At 54.2% G+C, this 22,323-nt stretch overlaps 3 protein-coding genes across 5 annotated transcripts in view; 1 reads left to right on the plus strand and 2 right to left on the minus strand.

Moving 5' to 3' along the window:
- Positions 1 to 2,182, minus strand: part of EDC3 (enhancer of mRNA decapping 3) — a 28,996-nt gene extending 26,814 nt beyond the window's left edge. Inside the window, exon 1 of one of the 3 annotated variants that reach the window (XM_075505644.1) lies at positions 2,116 to 2,182. The gene's annotated coding sequence lies outside the window, so the exon portion shown is untranslated. Of the gene's footprint in view, positions 1 to 1,532; positions 1,555 to 2,086 lie in introns of those variants that run through there. The other 2 variants (XM_075505643.1, XM_075505645.1) reach the window with 2 other exon arrangements.
- Positions 2,183 to 5,014: 2,832 nt separating this feature from the next.
- On the minus strand, positions 5,015 to 9,401 carry LOC142410990 (cytochrome P450 1A4-like). Its single transcript, XM_075504178.1, has 6 exons — positions 8,544 to 9,401; positions 8,187 to 8,313; positions 7,825 to 7,914; positions 7,613 to 7,736; positions 6,958 to 7,044; positions 5,015 to 5,718 (listed from the first exon to the last, which is right to left on the minus strand). The coding sequence occupies exons 1-6, from the start codon at positions 9,399 to 9,401 to the stop codon at positions 5,412 to 5,414; spliced, it is 1,593 nt and encodes a 530-aa protein (XP_075360293.1). The 3' UTR covers positions 5,015 to 5,411.
- A 5,958-nt stretch (positions 9,402 to 15,359) lies between these two features.
- Positions 15,360 to 18,686, plus strand: LOC142410991 (cytochrome P450 1A5-like). The gene is made up of 6 exons (XM_075504179.1): positions 15,360 to 16,217; positions 16,661 to 16,787; positions 17,343 to 17,432; positions 17,521 to 17,644; positions 18,046 to 18,132; positions 18,380 to 18,686. Exons 1-6 carry the CDS (start codon positions 15,360 to 15,362, stop codon positions 18,684 to 18,686), a joined length of 1,593 nt encoding a protein of 530 aa, XP_075360294.1.
- Positions 18,687 to 22,323: the final 3,637 nt, after the last annotated feature.

The following is a 22,323-nucleotide window of genomic DNA, read 5'->3' on the forward strand; positions in this document are numbered from 1 at the left end:
AATTTCAAACAAGGAATTTATCTTCACTTCCCTTTTTAAAATTCTGGCATACGAACACTGGGGCAGCACAGCTTTTGTGAATACTCAGCAGTGAGAAGATTGATCTCTGCACATACAAATGAAAATCAACACCTTTAAGGCAACAAACAGATATGGGGGGTGGGGGTGGCGGTGGTGGAAACCAACACTGGAGCCCAGGACAACAGTCTTCATGCTCTCCAGAGCCAGGAGTATTAGTATTACTGCCACAATTAGATAAATGAGAAAAGAAAGTTGCAGTTCTTTCCAGCATCGAGTTCTACCAGAATACGTGGGGGGAAATACACTTTGTTTAGTTAGATGTTCAGTCCCACGTAATTCCCTTGGTTTTGACGCTTGACTGAACTTGTATCAACACACTTTGAAGCAGCTAAGCACATCTTTTGATCTGAGATTTCTTCCTCCAGACAAAGAACACAGGAAGATGACAGGCTCACTAGCACCACGGTAGCGCAAAAGAGCTGACAAGCTCATAAATGAAAATGACTACCTTTTTCCTATATTTGCCTTTCATGCTGTAATCAATAGTAAGAGGGAGAATGCTTGATATTTACTGTAAGGAAAACAAAGACAGAAAGCAGAGGAGATAACCCAGGAAGATGAACATCAATATATAAACCACATTTCTGTGAGAGTCATTTTAATTCTTTCCCAGCCCTTCCTGTCCTGAGCTTCTTGGAAAAAGATGCAAGGAAAAAAAAACCCTGGAAATAAGTAGGATGCATGCATGCTAACCAGAACTAACTCACTTCCCTCAACTTTCAGGGGACTGAAAACAGGGGGTGCTTCAAAGGGAAGCAAACACTAAATTTGGTCACTAAGCCGTAAATTCTTCAGGAACAGCCTCCTTTCTTTCCTGTTTCTGTGTATTTATATTAACCCATAATAACAATGTCTAGATTCCAAGATGACGGCTGATAAAAAGCACTTTCAAAACACAGATAACACATCCCTGAGTATTTGCAGTAAAACTAAAATTTCATTCCCTTTCCTGCTTTTTGTATCCCGTTTTGAAAACAAGAAAGAGAGTTCAGTACACATCACCACCTCACAAGGATCCTTTTCAAAAATAAGAGCCTCCTTTTACCAAGAAAAAAAAAAACCAACCATAAAATCTATGTTTGTGTGCAAACATAAACCCAAACAAGGGAAAATCCTCATTTCAGAGGATCTCATTCTACTACTTTGCGTGCAAATCATTTAGAAGACAGAATGAACTACACATGCAGTGGATGATTTACTTCATTACACATGACAAACATGAGCACATTTGTTTGTTTACATACACCTGAAAAGTCAAACCTCCTGTCTAATATTCTGTCTTATATTCTGAGTATTTGTCATACAACTCGCAGATATCTTGTATTCCCCCCCCATCTCTTATTTCAAGTGTAAACCACTGATGTTCCTGCACGTTTTAAAAGAAACTCAAGTCACAGAGCTTACTCAAACATGCATGCAGCACTTAATAAACAGAGTTTGTAAGCGATAACTTAGCACGTGATGAGTTGATAGCTTTGCATGCCGGGCACTGCTGCTTGAGAAGAAAGATGCCACCCCATGCATGTTCTCCCTATCTGAAAGATGAGTTAGCACGGAGGTGGTTTCACTCCTTTACACGGAAAGCAGCCACCGAGCCCACCCGCGCTGTACCTGAGAGACAAGCCGGCAGGGGATATATGCTCCCGGCAGGGCTCGTCTCCCCAGACTGGATCAGGGTGGGCTGCCTCCAGCCCGATCCCCACAGGAAAACACAGGCCCCCCTATTGGGGACCCCAGCAAGAGACGGCCTGCTGAGGCTTGGAGCCCAACGAGGGGAGACGCTCAGCCCTGCCTCCGCAGGCCTTCCCCTCCCCAGCCGCTCCCCCGGCCTGGCCTCCCCACGACGGCCCCGGGCGTGCCGGGGAGGGCCTGGCGCCACGGCTGCGCCTCACGGGAGGGCCGGGCCTCGCCCGGCCCCCTACCGAGGGCCCCGGCTCACCCCGGCCCGCTCCCACCAGCCCCCCCGGGGCGAGGGGACAGGGAGGGGGCGGCTCCCCCGCCTCACCTGCACCCGCCGCTCGCTCCCCGCCTCACCCGTAGCCCCTCCGCCTCAGCGACGCTCGGCGCTTCCGTCACTTCCTGCCCCGCGCCCCGCCTGCGAGCGGCGCTCAAGCCACCGGCGGGCGACCATAGAGAGGAGAGGAGGAGTTGACGCCGAGCCCATGCGCAGTAACGCAGCGCTCCGGCGCGGCGGCGGACGCCGGCTGCGCTCTACGCATGCGCAACGGAAACCCTCCACACCGTGTGCAGCGCTGCGCACCGCCGCGCGCATGCGCGACACGGGCCCGCCGCGGGGCTCGCCATGATGGCGCCGCACGGCGCTTCCGTCACGGCGGGCTCCCGCCTTCCTGCGCTCCTGGCGCCCTGTCTCGTGTCCTCCGCTGTGTCTGTCACACCTCCGTCACCTCTGTGACCTCCGCCACACTGCCATCACACTTCCGCCATCTCCATCCCACCTCCATGACTGCTGCTACATGTCTGCCACAACACCATACTCTCTTATTTCCCCTCTGTCACCACTGTCACGCGTCCTCCCTCGCCTCCATGGCGTCCGTCATGTCTCCACTGCCTCCATCGCACCTCCATGGCCTCTGTGACGTCCCTCGCCCATCCATTACCACTGTCACACGTCCTCCATCATGAATCCGTCACTTCCATCCCACCCTCATCGCCTCCATCACACCTCCATCACCTCTGTCACACCCCTCTGTGATCTCCATCATACCTCTATCACCTTCCTCACACTGTCATCACCTCCATCACACCTCTGTCACACCCGTCTGTGATCTCCATCATACCTCTATCACCTTCCTCACACCGTCATCACCTCCATCACACCTCCATCAGACCTCCATCACCTTCATCACACCTCCATCATCTCTCTATCACCTCCATCACACCTCTGTCACCTCCACCACACCTCCATCACCTCCCTCACCCCTCTGTCACCTCCCTCCGACTCACCGGCAGAGGCACGGACACATTCATCTCCTGCTTTCTCCTCAGCTCCATTAAAATCTGCTTTTCCCCCCTCCGAAGCTGGAGGCTGTTTTGCTCATTACTCGGAGGAAGGAGCGGGTGGGGTGCTGGATCCCCGTGCCAGCTGACCTTCCCAAGCTAAACAGCAGGCTGTGCTGGGGACGCTAATTAAAAACAAAATCATTACGATATCAGTCGGTAACAATAACGTGAAGGTGAGCAAGGTCACAGCAGGAGGAAGGCTCCTCTTCTCGAGAGCAGCCTTTCCACAGCACGGCCACAAAATTAAAAATAACTCTGTGGTACAATGGGTGGCACCATTAAAAAAGCCACTGAATTATTCAGCTGTCCTTTATGTCCCGATGATGGATGGAGTAAAATATTAACCTTTCTGCACTTATTTTGATTTTATCCCTGTGTGGGGTGAGGCCCTGTGTGGAGCTCATGCCACAGAGCATCCCAGGGCAGGGATTTGGGGAGGAATACACTTTTCAACAGAAGACTGAATTTTGCCAAGATTCCTGACATCATACCCCCATTTGAGAGCTTGGCTAAATATTTGTGCCCCATGAAAATGTGCCTGTGGGGCAAGAATGGTTTCCTACCCCGCCAAGCTGGAAACCCCAGAGGTCTGATCCCTGCAGGGATACCACTTCAGGTATGCAGAGACCCCAATTTTCCATATAGTCCCCTATTATTTGCATGGCAATTTAGTGTTTATTACCTTTTTTTTTTAATGGAAGTTATGCAAAGCCTTGGAAATAATCATGCTCTGAGAGGGGGAAGCACAGAGCCAGCGACGGCCTGAAGCATCCCTCTGTGGATCACCTCCTTGAGGATTCTGAAAGGCTGTTTTCAAGCTATCGATTCATTTTTTTTCAGGGATAGAGGGGCTAGTCCTGATTTTTAGTGAAATCCTGAACCAAGCTGGAGCTCAGCCTCACCTCTCCGCAAATCCCAGCTGAGGTTTTAGCATCTCCTCACAGGGAGAAGACCAGAGCCAGCACCCACAAGGACTAAAAAGTCCCCCTAATGCCACTGGTGTCACAGCCCCAACAGTAAAGGAACAACCAGCTCATGTCTCCATAGGAAAAATCCAGATCCAACATACCCAAGTCAGATTTTTAAGAATTAAAAAGAAGTGTGGTTTCCCCCACCAATCTTTTCCCAGTTAAATAAGACCAGAAAGAACCAAGCAAGAAACTTAAACTTTTTCATAAGTGTTTATTGGGTTAGAAATACTATGCAGTTTATATCCCAGCATATGGATGCTTTCCACACAGGTACAAACAAGCAGGAATCGCTGCTCCATTTGCCATAAGAATTCACCTTCACACTGGCTAAAGCGGACTGCAACATAAGGCAGTGCATCTCCTGCAGTTCTCAAACCCTTGCTCTTTTCACTAATCTGAATATAGAAATCTATTGCTTGCTAAAAAAAAAATACTAGTTAAAAAAAGCAGCAAATACCTAGTCTGAAAGCCAGAAGTGTTCTACTGTGCCTCTTACTGCTTCTTGTCCCTTATTCTCAGTCCTTTGATAATTTCCAGGAGGCTTCTTGTTAGGAGTTTAGCCAATACCTCAATTTGTGAACAGCACTACTTATGGATTTTTTTTTTTTCCCAGTAGGCTATCACCAAGGATTGGTAGAAACACTCAGGGATTCATTTCATGAATTTACATTCAGGGAATTTAGCCATGCAAGGGTGCTCCCAGAACAGGTCCACTCAAGACAGGTGCTGGAGCAGGGGTAGGTCTGGCCTCTGCATCTCCTCAAGAGCCCTTCAGCAGGCAGCTGGAGCAGCAGGGAGAGCCCATTCCCATCAGCACAAGGAGCTGAAGGCTTTGCAAACAGCTCTGCCAAACGAGCTTGAAAGACATTCACACTGTGGAAAAAGGCTGGCTAGGTTTCTCAGGGAGGAACCTGCAGGTTTATTCCTATTTGGTGGATGAAGGGAGTTGCCCGCAGTGGCTGCAGCTCTGCCTGCAGCACCAGGCAGGGCGAGGACACCCCTACCGACATCCCACACTGCTTCTCCCAGCCCAAAGCATCCTCCTCCCCACCACAGGGATGCGGTCCCCCTGGACCTCCCCAAGAGGGATGAGCGGGCTGGACCTCTGGTGAGCTTTTCTGCAGGCAAGGGCAATGGAGCTGGCTAGGGGGGCTGCGAGGAGACCAACAAAGCCACCTTTATCCCTCCCCGCTCACATTTACACGAGATGAACAAGCCTCCAGTGAAGCAACACAGCAAGGGGCTGTGCTGGCTTCTAGAGAGCCTTAGCAAAAGCAGGCTGAGTGTCTGACTCCAAGGGCTGGCTTTCTTCTGCAAAGCAATGCTTTCTTCTGCAGTTTATGGAGAGCTCTTCATAGGGAAACGCTTCTTAATCTGGAAGCACTCGCATTTCTTGTATTTCATTGTCAGTCCGTACTGAGGAGTGATGTCCACCTCCTCCCCAGGGCGGAAGCTGAACTCCAGCTGCTGCAGCATGGTGGCCAAGAAGAGGAAGACCTCCCACCGGCCAATGGACTCCCCGATGCACCGCCTTTTCCCCAAGCCAAAAGCCATCACTTTGTCACTTTCCATCTTGCTTATTTCAGTCCCCGTGGCATTGAGGAACCGCTCGGGGTTGAAGGTTGAGGGGTCTTTCCAAAGCTTCCTGGAGCAGAAAGGAGACACACCTGAGGAAGCTGTTTACACCCACCATGGTGATGGGGGTGGGGACAGCAGTCAAAAAACTCCTCACAGAGAGAAGCATTGCAATACTTTCTCATTTCACTGTCCAAAAAACTTTGGCAACCTCTATCCCTGATCTAAAATGCCAACTCCGTGTCAGACCCCATCAGCTCAGTCTATTGAAATCTATTTCAAACTCAGATTGTGTTTTCCTGTGCAGATACCAGGGATGGATTTAATTCAGCATGTAATATCTAGAGGTCCTGCAGTGTCAGCTGAAAGGAGAAAGAAAATCTGTGCACAGAAATCAGTCAGTACCTCTTAAAAAGAAAGGATGGAGACCTGAGGGTTTCCCCACCTTGAATCCTCCTAGGAAAGCTTCCCAACCTGTCCCAGCCTGGCTGCTGGGAGGTGCCAGGTGGGATTTTCCAGTGCCTTAGCTGAGAATTTCTGCCTGGATACAGGGAGTCCTCTCTGGCCCTAAGAACAGTGTTCCCATTGCAAGGCTCACCAGCGTATGCAGGAGCAGAAGGAATATTGTAATGTTTCTGTGCTGCTGGGCTACTTGAATACAAAGGTCTTGAGTTTCTGATGCAAAATACCTGATCTGGGAACCACCTTCTGTGTCAATCTTTAGTCAACTTACTCCCCCCAGAAGGGTCTCTACTGGAGAGCAGTGGAGGGGTAGGATGGGGCTTTGGTTTCCAGATCCCCTTTCATTCACCAAAGCTGATTATCAGCAATAACAACACGAGCCTATTGAGTTTAACAAGAGTCACATCGGGACATTTTTCTCCCTGAAAGAGGGAACCAGACGGTTCCCATTGAGCACATCCAGAGCCGTCAATCCAGATCACAAGGGCTGCTTGGCAGGAGGATCTACCGATTCCTGATTATTCAGCAGCCCAACCTCCAACCCTCACACGTACATGGGAAGTCCAGTGCCTTGAGGACATCACCATGTTACTGCACATAAATTGGGTAAGTCCTGGTGTTGGGGAGTTGCTGAACCAGTTACCAAGTCAACCCAGAGCAGCTCCATGCCCAGGAGACCCGAGGCAGGACTCAGCATCAAACCCACATGATTTTCAGTCCAGTCTGCCTTTTCCTGCCTTCATGAGCCATTCAGCTTTTGGCATGTTGCTCTAAAGCATCAGAGCGATCTTAATGCCAAGCAAAGCCATCACAGCCTGGATAAGCATGGGGGATTTGTTATACTCACTCATTGTGATTCACTTGCCACTGGTTGATAAACACACAGGTATCCTTAGGGATGTAATAGCCGTTCAATGCTGTCGCTTTTGTTGTACTGAAAGAAATATGGGTGGAGAGGAGAAGTTAAGAGGAGACCCACAGCTTCATGTCCTAGAGGCGTTTCATTTTCAATGCCCTATTTGTACACTAAGGACTGGCTAGGAAATACCCCAATTTGTATTTTGGAGACTAAATAGTCTTGGTTAACACTTTTCCTCAAGCAGAAAGATTCCAGTTTCAGGAAGCTGGTTGAGTTGTGATGTGGTTTCTCCCAAGACAGGGGAAATATAAACCCGGGGTGTTCGCCACCCTTCCACTAGCAAAGGCTTTGGAGTAAAACTACCCTCAAAGCAAAGGATTCAAACCCAGGCGGGCAGCAAGCTGGGCAGCTGCCAGCCCCGAGGGCAGCAGATACAGCCACAGGCACCAGCACAACATGGCAGCTGTGCTATCGGCGAGCATGAAAGCCATAGGGAGCTCTAACATGAGTAATTCAGGCTGTGCACTGGAATATTTCCCCATAGCAGGGACTGATTCCCAGGAGATTATCTGCCTAAATGGCACCTCCCAGAAAACCACTCCAAAAAAACCCCAAATAATGTGTCAGCTGCTCCAGCCTGTACCTGTGCGGGATGGTGAAGGGCAGGAAGGAGGAGTGCCTGAACATCTCCAGGATAAAGGCTTCTGTGTAGGGCAGCATGCCTCGGTCCGACAGCCTCGGTCTCCTCTCCCGGCCAATGGTCTGGTCTGCGGGAGGTCAAGAGGAGGGAGCGGGCTGGGGTCAGCCCTCACCAGAGAGGTTTTGGCCCCGGAGGAAGCAAGTTCATGGACTTACCTAGTTCTTCCTGGATCCTCTTCTGGATGTCGGGGTACAAGGCGACATACATGAGACTCCAGGATAAGGCAGTTGCCACAGTGTCAAAGCCTGGGTGGACATGAAAAAGGCATCTAGTTACCAAAAGAAGACAGGCAAGCAGACCCCATTTACAAACCCCATCACTCCAGATGTTTGCCATGGAGCAGTTCCCCATCAGCTGTCACTGAAAAACCATCTGCTCTGGTCACTGCTCAGTAGAGCACCCATGAGACCAGCAGCAGCTCCTAACACCCAGGCATGGCCAAGGTCTCACCCCGATGGCCCCAGTTCCCCCACTCAGTCTCCCAGCAGAGAGGCTTTACCCTCAGAAATGTTCTCACCTGCCCCAAAGAGGTCATTGACGATGCTGATTATCTTCTCATTGGAGATTGGGACACGGGCATCCTCCCCTACACTCTTCTCCTGGCAGTGCTCAATCAGCGAGTCAGTGATGTCCCGGATGTGCTCCTGGGGAAGAGCCAGTGGGTCAGGGACATCATGGACACCCAGGGCTGGGGAAACATCTCCTCCCCCAGTCATTGCTGGCTCCTGGGGAGATTAACTGCAGGTTCGAAAGCTTCAAGGAGCTTTCCTGGGCAGAGGTGAGGGGACAAGGGAGTATCCTCTTCCCCCTTTTGCCAGGCAGGCAGCCAACTGTAGGCATCTCCACCCACATCCAAGAGCATCCAAGCTCTTACCTTATCAAAGCTGGTGTAATGCTCCTGGACAATTTTTTGCACAAAGAAGTTGAAACGCCTGTTGATGTCCTTAAAGAGCTGCATGGTGCGGCTGGGAAGATACTGGAGTACAGGGATGAAGTCAGCAGGATTGCCAGAAGCAGCCACGTCCCCAAATTCGTTGCTGAGGTTCACCAAGCTGAGCAGCTCTTGGTCGTTGTGGTTGTAGCGCTTGCCAAAGCACATGGCACAGATGACGTTGGCCACAGAGACAACCAGGTACTGGTTAAGGTCAAAGCTCTTCTCCTCATCCATCAGCTGCAGGAACTTGGTGACCAGGTAGTCGGCCTCCTTGGAGACATGCTCCTCCAGGAGGCAGGTGGAAGAGGAGGTGGGGCTGGGGGCAATGGAGAAGGTCTTCAGGGCGTTCTGGGCCAGCTTTCTGCGGGCTTTCCACACCTCCCCTGAGTCAGGGCTGAAGGCCAGGCTCTGGCCATTCGAAATGTATTGGAAGCTGTGGAGGTCAGGGCGCCCCATGAAGTCTTCTCCTTGCTTCACCAATGCTTGCCTGATGGTGTCCAGCCCACTCAGCACCACGACAGGCCGGGTGCCGATCCTGACCTCCATCACGTCCCCATACTTCTGGCTCAGCCTGGTCAGGGCTAGGTGCGTGTCCTTCCTCAGCTCCAGCACGTTGCCGAGGATGGGGTAGCCTCTGGGTCCTGGGGGGCTCTTCAGCCCCTTGGGCACGTGCTGCTGGAGGGACTGGATGAGCAGGAAGACCAGGCAGAAGACAGCAGCTGCGAGTAGGACCTCGGTGGCTGAGACAACGCCTTGGCTTCCCACCAGCGACATCACAGCCTTCATCACTGCTGGCATGCAGAAGCCTTAGTAATAAACCAAAGAGACATTATGAAGGAGGGGAGGTCCGTGGAGCACCTGTAGTTTGTGATGCCCTTAGTAGCAACTGCACAGGACTGAGGGCAGGAAGGCTGGGCTTAATTTCTGATCCAGAGCTGCGTTTGTTTTCTGCACTTTAGGAAACTGCTTTTAAGTGAAAGCAGTTTCTTTTTGCTAGCCAGGAGTGAAAGCAACAGGTCCCATGGCTTTTTCTCTGTATGCCAGGGTAGGAAACATGCTCTTGTAACTACAGGACCTCTCTTTCATACTGCAAAGTTTTTTCCGGAGTACTTGACTACAGGAGAGCTGAATCCTCCTGATTTGAATTACCTGGTGGCTCATGCTGAGCCACTGCTCTCCAGCAAACTGAATACAGCATTGCCACGAATATTCTTAAAGATCAATGGCAACGAAAGCTAACCATGGCTGTAGCGTGGGGCTGGCAGGCTGTGGGCACCCTGCTCCCAGCTCTGTCGGAAATCCCTCAGAAAACCCCAAGCCAGGGGTAGGAAGAGGCTGGGTCTGAAATCCCACCTCCCCTTGGGTTTGGCAAGGTGCTACACCCTGCTGTGGGACACCCAGGTCCCATGGGGCGAGGAGCCTGGGGGGCTGCTGGGACCCCTGCACCCCAGTGGGTGCAGCCTGGCTGGGACCCCCTCCCAGCCCACGGCTGTGGATCGTGGACACCCCAGGGCAAGAGGGGCCATGGGACAAGGATTAGCCCCAGGACTCAGAAATCACCTTCCAACGGCTCCGGAAAGGATGCTACAGGAGTTTTGGGGAGCCGGAGAGAGGGGACACCCTGCAGCAGGGCACCCCCCAGCTTTCCATCCCTCGGGGGTCCCCTGGAGAGCTGGAAGTGCCCTCCACACCTCTCCATCCTCCGGGCAGAGAGCCGTGCCTCGCAGTGCGCAGCTCCGACGGTACTCACCTCCGGAGCGGAGCGGCTAGGGGCCCGATCCTCCCGGCAGGTACCCCGGTCGCCCTTCGCTCCTGCTTTATATGCATCACCGCTCGCTCTGATTGGCCCGGCAACCTCCTGTCACGTGACCGAAGCCTAATCAAAGCTGACGTGCGTCCAAACTCCTAAATAACTAACCCGGACCCCCCCACACTCCCCTCCCCTCCCGGTGGTGGCAGGAGAGGGGCCGCGCAGCCCCCCCTACGCGTGGGGTGTGGGAGCCCCGCTCCCCTGCGTGTCCCCGCTGGGGACGCTACAAGGCGGCGGGCGAAGGGGAGGGGGGTCCCGACGGGTCGGGCGGGGGATGCCGGTGCCGCCCGTGGGTTACAGACCAGGGGGGGGCATCGCGTGCGAAGCGGGCGGGATGTTTGGGCAACCCGCGCCGCCCCGGTCACTCCAGTCACGCTACCGGCAGGATCTTAAAGGCGCCGGTCCCGCGCCCCGGTTCCCCCCCGCGGGCAGCGCCCCGGCTCCGCTGCTCCCCCCGCCGCAGCCCTCGCTGCGGGCACCCGGCCCCATTCAGCCCCCCCCCCACCGCCGCCGCAGCCCCGGGATGTCCCCGGCGCCCGGAGCCGCGGGGCGAGCGGGAGCGTGGGAAAATAGCCCCGGTGTGCGCGGTGCCGGGCAGGAGCGGGGATCCACCCCCCCCGGGGCTCCGCGAACACGCAGGGATGACCGTGGACCACCCTCCCCACCGCGATTGCCCCCTCCGCGTCCCGCTGGCCGGCGCGGGGGTTTGCTCGTCCCTCCGCCGGTGCTCCCCGGTAAAGCAGAGGGAGCAGAGCCGGGGGGTTCACCGGATCCGTCCCCCCTCCACGCTGCGGGGCCGCTCTGCTGGCCCACAGCCCGGATCGGGTCCCCGTGGGGAAGGGGGCGGTGGGGCAGCCCCGGGGGTCACGGCCCTCGCTGCCCCGGCCCGGTTAAAGATTGTCCAGGTTCGCGTGAGAAGCAGCCATGCCCTCTGTCACCTCCTGTCCCCTGGGGACAGAGCAGCCCGGGGGGCGAGGTGGTGCGGGGACTGGGCAGGGGGTGCAGCCGGAGATGGGGGGCACGTCGGGGGGCGACGCTCGGGGGGACCAAGGAGGGTCTCAGGCAGAGTTTGCAGCTCCAGCCCCCCCATCCCCGGTCCCCATGAGGTGACAAGCCAGGACCTGCCCTTCAGGGAGGCCAAGGGGGACCAGCCCGCACCCCAAATCTCACCCCCTCCAGCCGCACCCCTGTCCTCAGCCTGGCCACAGTGGGATGGGAGAGGGGCCGGGGGGTCCCGCCCCGCCGGGGGTCCCAGAGGTAGCACTGGGGACATCGCGTGCGAAGGGGCTCCGGACAGACCCGGGAGGGCCGCCCCGGTCACTCGCAGTCACGCTATGGGTGGGGGGGGGGAAATGCCTTTTAAAGGACCGGGGCGGTGGCCCCACGTCCAGGAGCCTGGCCCGGGGTCAAGGCGGCGCCGGAGCAGCCCAGGATCAGTCCCCCCCGGCTGGCTGGGGGCGGGGGGGCTCCCCAGCACCAGCTACACCGTTGGCTTGGTCCCCTCTGCCACGGGAGGCTGCTATCACCTGCAAGGGGACAGCAGCCCCCCCCGCCACGCGTGTCTCCCTTGACAGGATCCAGGCATCCCAGCCCTCTCCCACCACGGGAAAGGGGGAAGAGAGTGGTTTCCCACGGTGCAAAGGGGGGGTCTCAGTTGTGCCACCACAAATGTCCCCTTTGGGGTCCAGGGGACACAGAGTGGTTCCCCTGGCTGCTCCGACTGTCCAGGCAGGGCTGTCTGTCCCCAGGGGACACGCTGTGCAAATGCCCCCCACGCTGCCTTTCCCCACGGCTTGGGAGGGGGACTGCTCGGGACACACGGACCACGCAGGACACGTCGACGTGTCCAGAAGCCCCAGGCGGAGCTGTCTCCACGCATGCTCGCACACACCGTGGTGCCTCCTAAAACACGCGCAGGCACCCCCGCCCGCAGCTCCTGGAGAACCCACGTCCCTCCCCTCGTGCGTGAGGCTGGTGTACGTGCATTCACCCCATCTATATGTACACCTATACAGGCATGTTGCTGCACATACAGACTACACACACAGGCTGCACATACAGAGCTGACGTGCATCCGTGCTCTCCCACAGTGCACACATGCACATTTTAACACACGCCTGGTCCAATGCACACAAACATGCTATATGTTTCTTATACATGTATAAATAGCTCGCTTGCCTACAAATGCATAGTACATTTATGCTCTTGCATGTACATATTTGCACGTGTTCACGTACACACATGCTCTGCCACACACGCACACGCCTGCAGGCACCGTCGTCCTCTTGCTCACGTATATCCTTGCACACACATGCTGGCACGACTATATACACTAGCAAACCCACAGGCACGCAGCTGGGATCCTCCCCGGAGTGGTGACCCATGGAGGGAAGCAAGGTGCATCCACATCGCAGGTGTGTGCGAGCCCTGCCAAGGGCAGGGGACCAGCAGTGGCCCTCCGGCTGCCCCCCTGGCCAGCTCTGGGGAGCTGAGGGCTCAGCAAGGGGTGGTGGCTGGGGAGGGAGCCCGGCACTGGGTGAGGATGTGTTTGGGGCGTGAGGCTGCCTGGCACGCAAGGCAGCAGTTCTTAACGCTGTTCTCATCAGGAGGCACCCAACCCTTGCAGGGTTTGGCAGTGAGCACAGAGGAGGCTGGGGGGGGAAGGGAAGAGGATGGGGAGGTGGAAGAGGGGCAGGTGGGTCCTGGGGAACCCCTCTGGGGGTTCCTGATGTGGCCCCAGGACCCTCCCCAGCTTCTCCAGCGCTTTGGGATATGATGGATCAGGAGGGGCTGGTGCGGGTTCTCCATCAGTGCAAGGCCACCGAGGTTCGAAATGCTGCCTGGGGGGCATCAATCTGCCCATCCCCATGCAGTGGAGCCAGGTAGATCCACAGGGATGGGAGACGATGGCCGGATCCAGCCCGCGAGACAAGCCCTGCATTGCCCTGCTCCTGTGAAACCCCAGCCTGCCTCCCCAAAAGCGCTCCCAAGCATCTTCCTCGCTGGGAGGCATCGCCTAGTGAAGCTGGGACTGGTAGGTCTGCAAGGTGCCTGGCAATTATCAGAATGAATATTAGCAGCCGGGGTTTTGTAACTGTTCTTGCCAAGCGTTAATGAACAGCATCATTGCTATTAATGAGCCTGATTAGACCAGATGTTGAAAGCCTTTATTAAATAGTAGCTCAGCTTTTACCTGGGCCAAATTCCCACTGTAGTTTTCAAAGACTGAATGAAACTTAGGGCCGAACCCCAAAGCTCTGGCTCATTCCTTATGGCTAATTAATGTTTCCAGCCCATCCCACCTGCACTTCCCAAAGCCCTGAATTTTGCCCCAGCTTGAGCAGCAGCCCCACTTGCTCCTGCATCTCCTGCCGGGTGGCATGCTTTGTTTTTGGAAGGATGAACTGCCCCAGCCTTGCCCTGCGCTGCCCCTTTCACCTCTCCTATCTCTCCGGCTCACCTCCTCCCCTCTGCCCCACCACTCCTCTCCCTCACTGCCTGTTTGCCACGGAGGAGCCGGGGGAAGCGAGCCAGCCGCCTTCTCACGCGAACCTGGGCAATCGTTAACCTGAGCCTGGCTCTGCCGCTGGGCCTGAAGGTCCTGCCACCACCAGTCCCAGGGCACGGGGACCTGCCGGATGATTCCGCGGGGATGGAGAGGGCTGTGGCCACAGATGCCTTGCTGCAAACACATCCCCTCGCTGCTGGAAGCAGCTGGAGCCTGTAGCTGGGAGCCTACAGCTCCTAGCTGTAGCTCCTAGCTCCAGAGTGGCCATGGAGGTGACAGCCCTCTCTGTGTGCTGGGAACAGTCTGGTCAGCCCAGGAGAGGTCTCTGGGGGAAATGCTGGCACCCACATCCCATGGGGCAGCAACGACAAGAGCACGTCCTCTATCCTCCCCAGGGCAGGGCTTAGGGACCCCCTTCTGCCTCCCCGTCCTGGGCTCTAGGGCAGGCACATGCCCTGGGCAGCAGGATAAATAGCTATTCATCCCCCAGAGCCTGTTGGAGCTGAGGAAATATCTTCCCTGGCTTCTTGGGCTGGCTCCAGCCAGGCTCAGCCCTGTTTGTTAATGGGTAGCTATTCTCCAGGGCTTTCGTGCCGTGACCCCCCAGAGATAAGCACCCGGTGTGTGACAAAGGGAGCGCATATAAAGCCATGGCCTTCCAGGCAGCAGGAGAAGAAGGTCCGGGTGGCAGAAGAGGATCCCCTCTGCTCCCCAGGGCAGGCAGCTGCCAGACACCTTCTGCCTATCCTTGCTGAGAGCCACAGGCAGTAAAACCAGCCCTGTCTATCACAAGGACCTGCAGGTAGGAGACAACATGTGCATGTGTGTGTGTGTGTGTTTGAACATGGATATAGGACCGGGAAGGTCATATTTGGGTCTGAAGGAGAAATTCACGCACCAGGCTCTCCCCTCCCTCCCCTGCCCACCCACCGAGCCGTGCGTTCCTGCAGGGCAGCCCTGTGGCATCCCCGCTCCCCTTGCCCCCACGCGCCGGTGGCCACCCAGCAGATCCAGCCTCCTGGCTATAAATCCTCACAGATTTGGTGAACGTGGGGCCAGCTTCATTGAGGAGTTGCTGTTCCTCTCCTCCTGCCTCCCTGCGCTTTTTTCAGCTGCAGTTTTCTGTGCCTTGTTGCAAACAGACCGTCTCCCCTGGGCAGGAGCCATGGCTGTGCCAGTGGGTGCTGGGGTATTAAGCTCTCAGAGGCTTCAGGGCATCCAAGGTGCCCCTTAAACAATGGGTGTGTTTGGAGTCCTTATAGGTCTCCAACTTTTGTCTCTTGAAAGCCCCAAAGTGCTGCAGAGGCAGCTCCATCACCCTGAACTGTTTAAGGGCACTTGGTGCCCTTTCTCACCATCAGGGACATCTGTGGGACTTAACCTCTTGCTAATCCTGGCTCTTTGCCACGCTTCTGGTTACCTCCTTTATGGTTCCTACATGCCAGCAGTGATGAAGGCTGCAATGTCGCTGGTGGGAAGCCAAGGCGTTGTCTCAGCCACCGAGGTCCTACTCGCAGCTGCTGTCTTCTGCCTGGTCTTCCTGCTCATCCAGTCCCTCCAGCAGCACGTGCCCAAGGGGCTGAAGAGCCCCCCAGGACCCAGAGGCTACCCCATCCTCGGCAACGTGCTGGAGCTGAGGAAGGACACGCACCTAGCCCTGACCAGGCTGAGCCAGAAGTATGGGGACGTGATGGAGGTCAGGATCGGCACCCGGCCTGTCGTGGTGCTGAGTGGGCTGGACACCATCAGGCAAGCATTGGTGAAGCAAGGAGAAGACTTCATGGGGCGCCCTGATCTCTACAGCTTCCGCCATGTTGCGGATGGCCAGAGCCTGGCCTTCAGCCCCGACTCAGGGGAGGTGTGGAAAGCCCGCAGAAAGCTGGCCCAGAACGCCCTGAAGACCTTCTCCATTGCCCCCAGCCCCACCTCCTCTTCCACCTGCCTCCTGGAAGAGCATGTCTCCAAGGAGGCCGACTACCTGGTCACCAAGTTCCTGCAGCTGATGGATGAGGAGAAGAGCTTTGACCCTTACCGGTACCTGGTTGTCTCTGTGGCCAACGTCATCTGTGCCATGTGCTTTGGCAAGCGTTATGACCAAAATGACCAAGAGCTGCTCAATATAGTGAATGTAAGCGACCAGTTTGACAACGTGGCTGCTTCTGGCAACCCCGCTGACTTCATCCCTGTGCTCCAGTATCTTCCCAGCCGCGCCATGAGTTTATTTAAAGATTTCAACAAGCGATTCCTCCATTTCCTGCAGAAGATTGTCAAAGAGCACTACAAGACTTACGACAAGGTAAGAGCTTGCAGGACCCTCACCTGCAGCAGAGATGCATCCCCGCTCTCTGCCCCTCTCTATTAGCGAGTTGTTTTTCTTCTTGCAGCCAAGCATCAGTGGACATCTACGTTCTTGCAGGTATTGCTACATTTAGCAAGTCCAGCTGTAGTCTCACTCACCTGTAGTCTCACCATGTCCAGTACTGCAGTTCTCCTTCTCCTCTATGGCCCTGTGTGATAGGGCCAGTTTGTTGGTTGAACATCTGATCTGTGCCACAGGTTCCCTGGAGAACCATCTCCTTGTTTTCATAGGTTGCAAAAGCAGTAGGGACCATGGGGGCTGAAAGATGATGTTCTCCAGAGCTCGTATGACCCTGGGCTCCGCCAGCATCATGTTGTTACTCAGTAACACCCATTCCTCTGCTGGTTCTGCTGCCATGACTTGTCTTCTCTTCCTCTCAGAACAACATCCGAGACATCACTGACTCCCTCATTCAGCAGTGCCTGGAGAAAAAAGTGGAATCAAATACTGCCACGCAGATCCCTAAGGAGAAGATCGTCAACCTTGTGAATGACCTTTTTGGAGCAGGTATGTTTTCCCACCGGTCCCTCAGCTACTGCAGATTTTCTCAGGCTCCTCATGTTATAGCTCTGTCTGACCCATCTTTGTCCAAGACCAGGCAGCCAGTTTGGGTCTAAGCACTTGTTCCCCTGCCTACTGGTCTTCCTGGACCTTCCAGGGACACCCCTAGAGACCAGCATGGGACATTAGCTCTGGGAAGAGGCTTCAGGGAAAAGCGAAGGGCACAGCTTATAGCTCAGTGAAGGTTCACAAGCCAGGGTGGCTTTTCCTGGTTGAGGGAGATGTCTATTGACTGATTCATCTTTGAGTGGGAACTCCCCCTATTCCAGAGAAGTTATACAAACCTGACATAACCCAAGAGTGAATCAGGATGAATGAGAGCAGAGTATTTTAGCAAAGTTTTCTCCGACAGGATAGAAACCCAAGTCTTACTGTGTGCCCAGGATGTCCTCTGCCTTCTTAGCCATCCAAGACTGCTCCATGCGATGCTTAGACAGCAAGACAAGGCATGTGCCCTGCGTGTTGTACAGACCTCATCTACATGCTTTCCTCTTTCACCAGGGTTTGACACCGTGACAACTGGCCTCTCCTGGAGCCTCATGTATCTTGTGACGTACCCTGACATCCAGAAGAGGATTCAGGAAGAACTAGGTGAGTCCATGAACCTGCTTCCTCTGGGGCCAAAACCTCTCTGGTGAGGGCTGACCCCAGCCCGCTCCCTCCTCTTGACCTCCCGCAGACCAGACCATTGGCCGGGAGAGGAGACCGAGGCTGTCGGACCGAGGCATGCTGCCCTACACAGAAGCCTTTATCCTGGAGATGTTCAGGCACTCCTCCTTCCTGCCCTTCACCATCCCACACAGGCAAGTGCCAAGGTTGCAAAGGAAGTGGAGGGACAAAGTGGACTCGAGGCATCTTGTTACAGCCACACCAGCAGCAGTGTGGTGAGAGGCAGGGAGATTATTATCGACTTGTAGAATGATGGCTTCATCATGGACACGGGGAGCTCACAGCTCTTGTGCAGGGTAATGTGGGAGCTCCCAAAGACCAATCCTTGCCTTCTGCTGAATTCACTGAAGATACTCTACCCAGCTCAGGTAGGGGTTGCCCAATCCAGCTCACGGACAATGCAACTGCCCCTCATAAAGCCATCTCTTTGGGCCGCATCCTTACTTCAGCAGTATCAGGAGCAAAGTAATAGGCCCCTGATGACGCAGAAGAGCCTTTTTGCTTCCCAAACTCTCAGAGTTGTTTCTCTCTCCAGCACGACCAGGGACACGGTGCTGAATGGCTACTACATCCCAAAGGACCGCTGCGTGTTTGTCAATCAGTGGCAAGTGAATCATGACGAGTAAGTACCTTCAGAGGCAGAAAGCCTCCTGCAGCAACATACAGGCCCCTTCCTGCACAGTTATCTTCCTGGGCAGACTTGGGGTCAGCCTGCTTTAAGAGAAAAAGGAGCAGGTGAGGTATCTACTAAATTCAGGGATATTCTTACTGACAGCTCCCCCTGATCCCTCTGAGCTACCACCTTCCAGTGTCCTCCTACACCTGTGGCCAGGAGACACCATCTCAGCATCTGATGTTTTCCTTTCCAGGAAACTTTGGAAGGATCCACTGACCTTCAACCCAGAGCGTTTCCTCAATGCTGAAGGGACCGAAGTGAACAAAGTGGATGGGGAGAAGGTGCTGGTGTTTGGCCTGGGGAAAAGGAAGTGCATTGGGGAACCCATTGCCAGGTGGCAGGTCTTCCTTTTCCTGTCCACCTTGCTCCAGCAGCTGGAGTTCAGCGTCTGCGATGGCAAGAAGGTGGACATGACACCGCTCTATGGACTGTCCCTGAAGCACAAAAGATGTGAGCACTTCCAGGTCAAGCAGCGCTTCCCCATGAAGAGCATCAACTGAGCAGTGGGCTTATCCATTGCCCAGACATTCCCAGGGGGCAAAGACTTGGGTGTCCTTGTAGCAAAGCTGGGTCTGGTAAACTTTATGGGATGATATAATAAACTGAAGCCATTGAAACTCCTGTCTTATCTTGTTCACTTTGTAGCATTTCTTGCCTTTTTCATTTTCCAGTATTTCTAGTGTTGGATATTCCATCAAATATTGGATATTCCATCACAGCTAGTCTTAGTACCACAAAGCACATTTATGGGGTGTGTGAACTGTCTTTCGCTAGAAGGAAAGGGAATGTACCCAAAAACAGACCATCTGAATACCATTGGGCTGTATTCTTTCAGAATCGCTCTTTGATAGCTGAAGGACAGCCAACCCATGCCATATTCCCCCAGCCTCCATCGATGTTTAAGATCTTGGCTGAAGTGATGCCCAAAGCTTGGGTGGAGATGAGGATGATGTTATTGAGGTCCAACCAGTATCACTATTTCCAGACTAATCAGGGGACAAATTTTCAGTGGTTCAAATTTACCTTCACTGTAGATGTGCCTGCAGGGAAGAAAACCTTGGAAATCTTGGAAAAACACTAATACTTCTCCAAGTCCTCTAAGGATGTTCCCTTGTTTCTGCATTATGTTTTTAATTGCCTAGCTGATTTGTCATGTCACTCTAAGATCCCATTCAGGAGAGGTTTATCTTTGTCCATAGAGGAGCTCAAAGCACTTTAGTGCCTTTTTGAGAATCTATCAGGCAACCTTGCACTGGGGGTTCTCCAGCTGCTCAGGTTACTTTCTTCAGAAAAATGAGAGGGATCCTTCAAATGAACTGAGCTGGAGGAAAGCCTCCCTGGAGGGACCAGTGTGTTGGAGGACTTCAGCCACCTTAAGCCTCATTCACCACAGTCCCTGCTGGCCCTGAAGGACGCAAGGAAGGACAACTTTACCTCTCCCATCACTGTGGTCACCAGATGTTTCTATGCTGGGCTAGTGATGGCTGTGAAGGGTTTGTGTCTTACCATGACTGCGATGGCTATCAGTCCCAGCGTGCACCTGGCATGAGTTTTGCAGTCCACCTGGGGTGAGAAGGTCCACCAAGCCCAACAGGCAGTCCCTTGCTATTGAGAAAATCAAGCTGCTGGTATTCTGGGCTGGAGCAAGGGTGTTTTCACAATGGGGCAGAGAAGGAGAACAGGACTTTCTCCAACTGAAACCCAAGAGTTTACATTGGCTGCCAGTCAACCCATGCCAGCAGAGCCAGATGCCTTCTTTTCTTCAACGTGCATGCAAAGGCATATTAGCCAACTCAGTACCTGGCAAGCAACAATACAGGAACAAGTATAACCATCTGGTGCAACACACACTGCTCTTGAATCTGTTCCCATGGGTGGCATCTGCTCAGCTACAGCCCCAGACCCTGACCAATGAGAGCTCCTTTCAGGTCCGAATACCAATCACTCATCATGCATTGCACAAAAACTTCCAAGAAGAGACAGAAATGAAAGAGCGTGCTGGGGAAGAAAATGGGGAAGTCGATTGCCCAAGACTTCAGGGAGATTCCAGCTAAAGCAGGGAGGTGTTCAGACCCGCTAAACAAGCCTGAATGAAAGGAGTAACTGTATGTCCAGGTCCTGCCTGGTCACCAATTTGTGATGAAACATTGAGATGATACAGCCTCAGACCCACCTGAATTCACGGAACCAGCCTGAGCAACTTCGCTCCATGTCACACTGGCTTTGTCTTCACCATTCAATGTCATAATCCCAATATTAGGAAAAGCAAGGGCGAGGACCGGGAGGTCCAAACTGTGGTTTGAGCTTCAGGCTATCAGAGGCCTTGGAGGAAAAGTGGAAGGATGGTTTAGGACCTCAACCCATGAGGTCCATCAGCCAAATAACATCTCCCCTACCTATGACAAGGGCCATAGGTCAAGGCAATAGAGGCATGAACCACCTTTCCACAAGGGACATCCCAAAGCTGGCATTCATCTACTGCAGGGGAAGGTGGGATCATCCTGGACATGGATCTGGGTCTCTCAGTGCCTAACTTGGTGATTCAGAAGAGCACCAAGACTGCCAGGGACTCGGCAGCGTGTCACACCATCTCTGTGGGGCGGAGAAGCATTCATGGACTTGGCCCGGTGACTCCAGCTGCAGTGGGAACACACAATGCCAATGCTGGTGTAGGACCAGAGGCCCCATTTGCTGGAGCCATTGCGTGACTCTTTTGCCCTGAAGGCTGGCTGTGTTTGCTGATAAGGCCTGCAATAAGCAAGGACAGATATAAAGAAAGCACAGTGGGAATTTTTTTTTCCCTTTGGAGATGAGTGTTTTATAGCCCTGGGGCAGATAAGCAGATTAATATTAACGTTACGGAGGTGAAACAGGCCCTTGCTGGTGGAAGGTCTCCCCAGGATTGCCTCCCCTGGGGACACTGCTGCTAGTCTCCATCGGGTACAGCCTGGAGACCAGAGACCTGGAAGAAAAACTTACCCCAGTGTCAGGATGGAGAATGGGAAGGGAAGAGGCTCGAGGGGAGAGAAATGGGCAGGTGGTTATCCTTCCCAACGCAGCCCTTCTCTTCATGGTGTTGGAGGCAAAACACCTCACTTTGTAAAGCCCCATGTTCATTTGGCATCTCTCCCTCCCCTTGATGCCAATGGAGACATCCCATGCCTCTGCAGAAGACATTTCTGGGCAGCTTGCATAGGCAGAAGGACCCCCTGAGATCTTGGTCTGATGGCCCTGCATGCACACATCTCCTTGGACATCCTGGCCTGTTCAACAGCCTAGTGACCCCAGGTGAGGTCCCACTTTTCTTGCTGGGGATGCTGCCATCAAACTGTCCCTTCAATCCTAGCCACCCCAATCCCAAGGCCAGGCATCCTGCCTGCTCCTGGACAATACAGTTGGAACATCAAAGCTGAGCAGGCTCCTTGACCAGATGTTTTCTCTGCCAGGTGTCTTGGCAGCCCACAGCACTTAGAGAGGAGAGCAGTGACCATGGCGCGAGCATCAAACAAGGTACCGCAGCTCTGCAATACTCTTTGCTCTGGAGAGGAGCTGCACCCCCAGATCCCCCCAGCCACCCAGGGACCCTCTGCAAGGAAGGGAGGGAGGCACCCTGCTCCCTTCAGGGGTGCAGGTTGTCAGCTCGTTACCTCCTCCTCTTCCCTCCTGATAAACAAATTCATCGGTCATTGTCATGAAAGCCCCAATTGCTCACAGTAGGTAAGGGACTTCTGCTCCCCTATCTTTGTCTTTCCCCTAACAATCTTCCTCAGTTAAGGCCTCCAACTACTCCCCAGGTAGCTTGCAAGTGCAGTGATTTCGTTACTGGAACCAGGGTGGTGATAAGCCAGGGGAGCTTTTATCACCCCACAGCCAATTGCTTTTATTGTTGGTTTTAAAATGAGTCAGCAGACCAGCCATGGCAGCTGGGCTCCAGCTCCACTTCCAAAGTGGGGGACGCTCCCAGCTCCCTCCTTCCCGCCGGGAAAGGTCCGGGCAGCCGCATACCTTCTCTCTCGAGCTGAGACACCTGCCTGGTGCCGGCATTCCGGGTGGTGACATCTCCTCGCCAGGAAAGCCTGTACCCGGCCCTGAAATGGGCTAGAGGAACCACTTGTGGCTCTTCCTCCCAGATGGAAG

This window comes from Mycteria americana, chromosome 6 (assembly GCF_035582795.1).
Source record: "Mycteria americana isolate JAX WOST 10 ecotype Jacksonville Zoo and Gardens chromosome 6, USCA_MyAme_1.0, whole genome shotgun sequence".
Lineage (NCBI taxonomy): Eukaryota > Metazoa > Chordata > Aves > Ciconiiformes > Ciconiidae > Mycteria > Mycteria americana.

Excerpts from the sequence above, each read along its gene's own strand:
- LOC142410990 (XM_075504178.1), bottom strand. The coding sequence starts at position 9,401 with ATGCCAGCAGTGATGAAGGCTGTGATGTCGCTGGTGGGAAGCCAAGGC. Across the intron at positions 7,737-7,824 it reads GAGGATCCAGGAAGAACTAG|ACCAGACCATTGGCCGGGAG; the intron begins GTAAGTCCATGA and ends GACCTCCCGCAG. Across the intron at positions 5,719-6,957 it reads TGGCAAGTGAATCACAATGA|GAAGCTTTGGAAAGACCCCT; the intron begins GTGAGTATAACA and ends TTTCTGCTCCAG.
- LOC142410991 (XM_075504179.1), top strand. The coding sequence starts at position 15,360 with ATGCCAGCAGTGATGAAGGCTGCAATGTCGCTGGTGGGAAGCCAAGGC. Across the intron at positions 16,788-17,342 it reads GAATGACCTTTTTGGAGCAG|GGTTTGACACCGTGACAACT; the intron begins GTATGTTTTCCC and ends CTCTTTCACCAG. Across the intron at positions 17,433-17,520 it reads GAGGATTCAGGAAGAACTAG|ACCAGACCATTGGCCGGGAG; the intron begins GTGAGTCCATGA and ends GACCTCCCGCAG.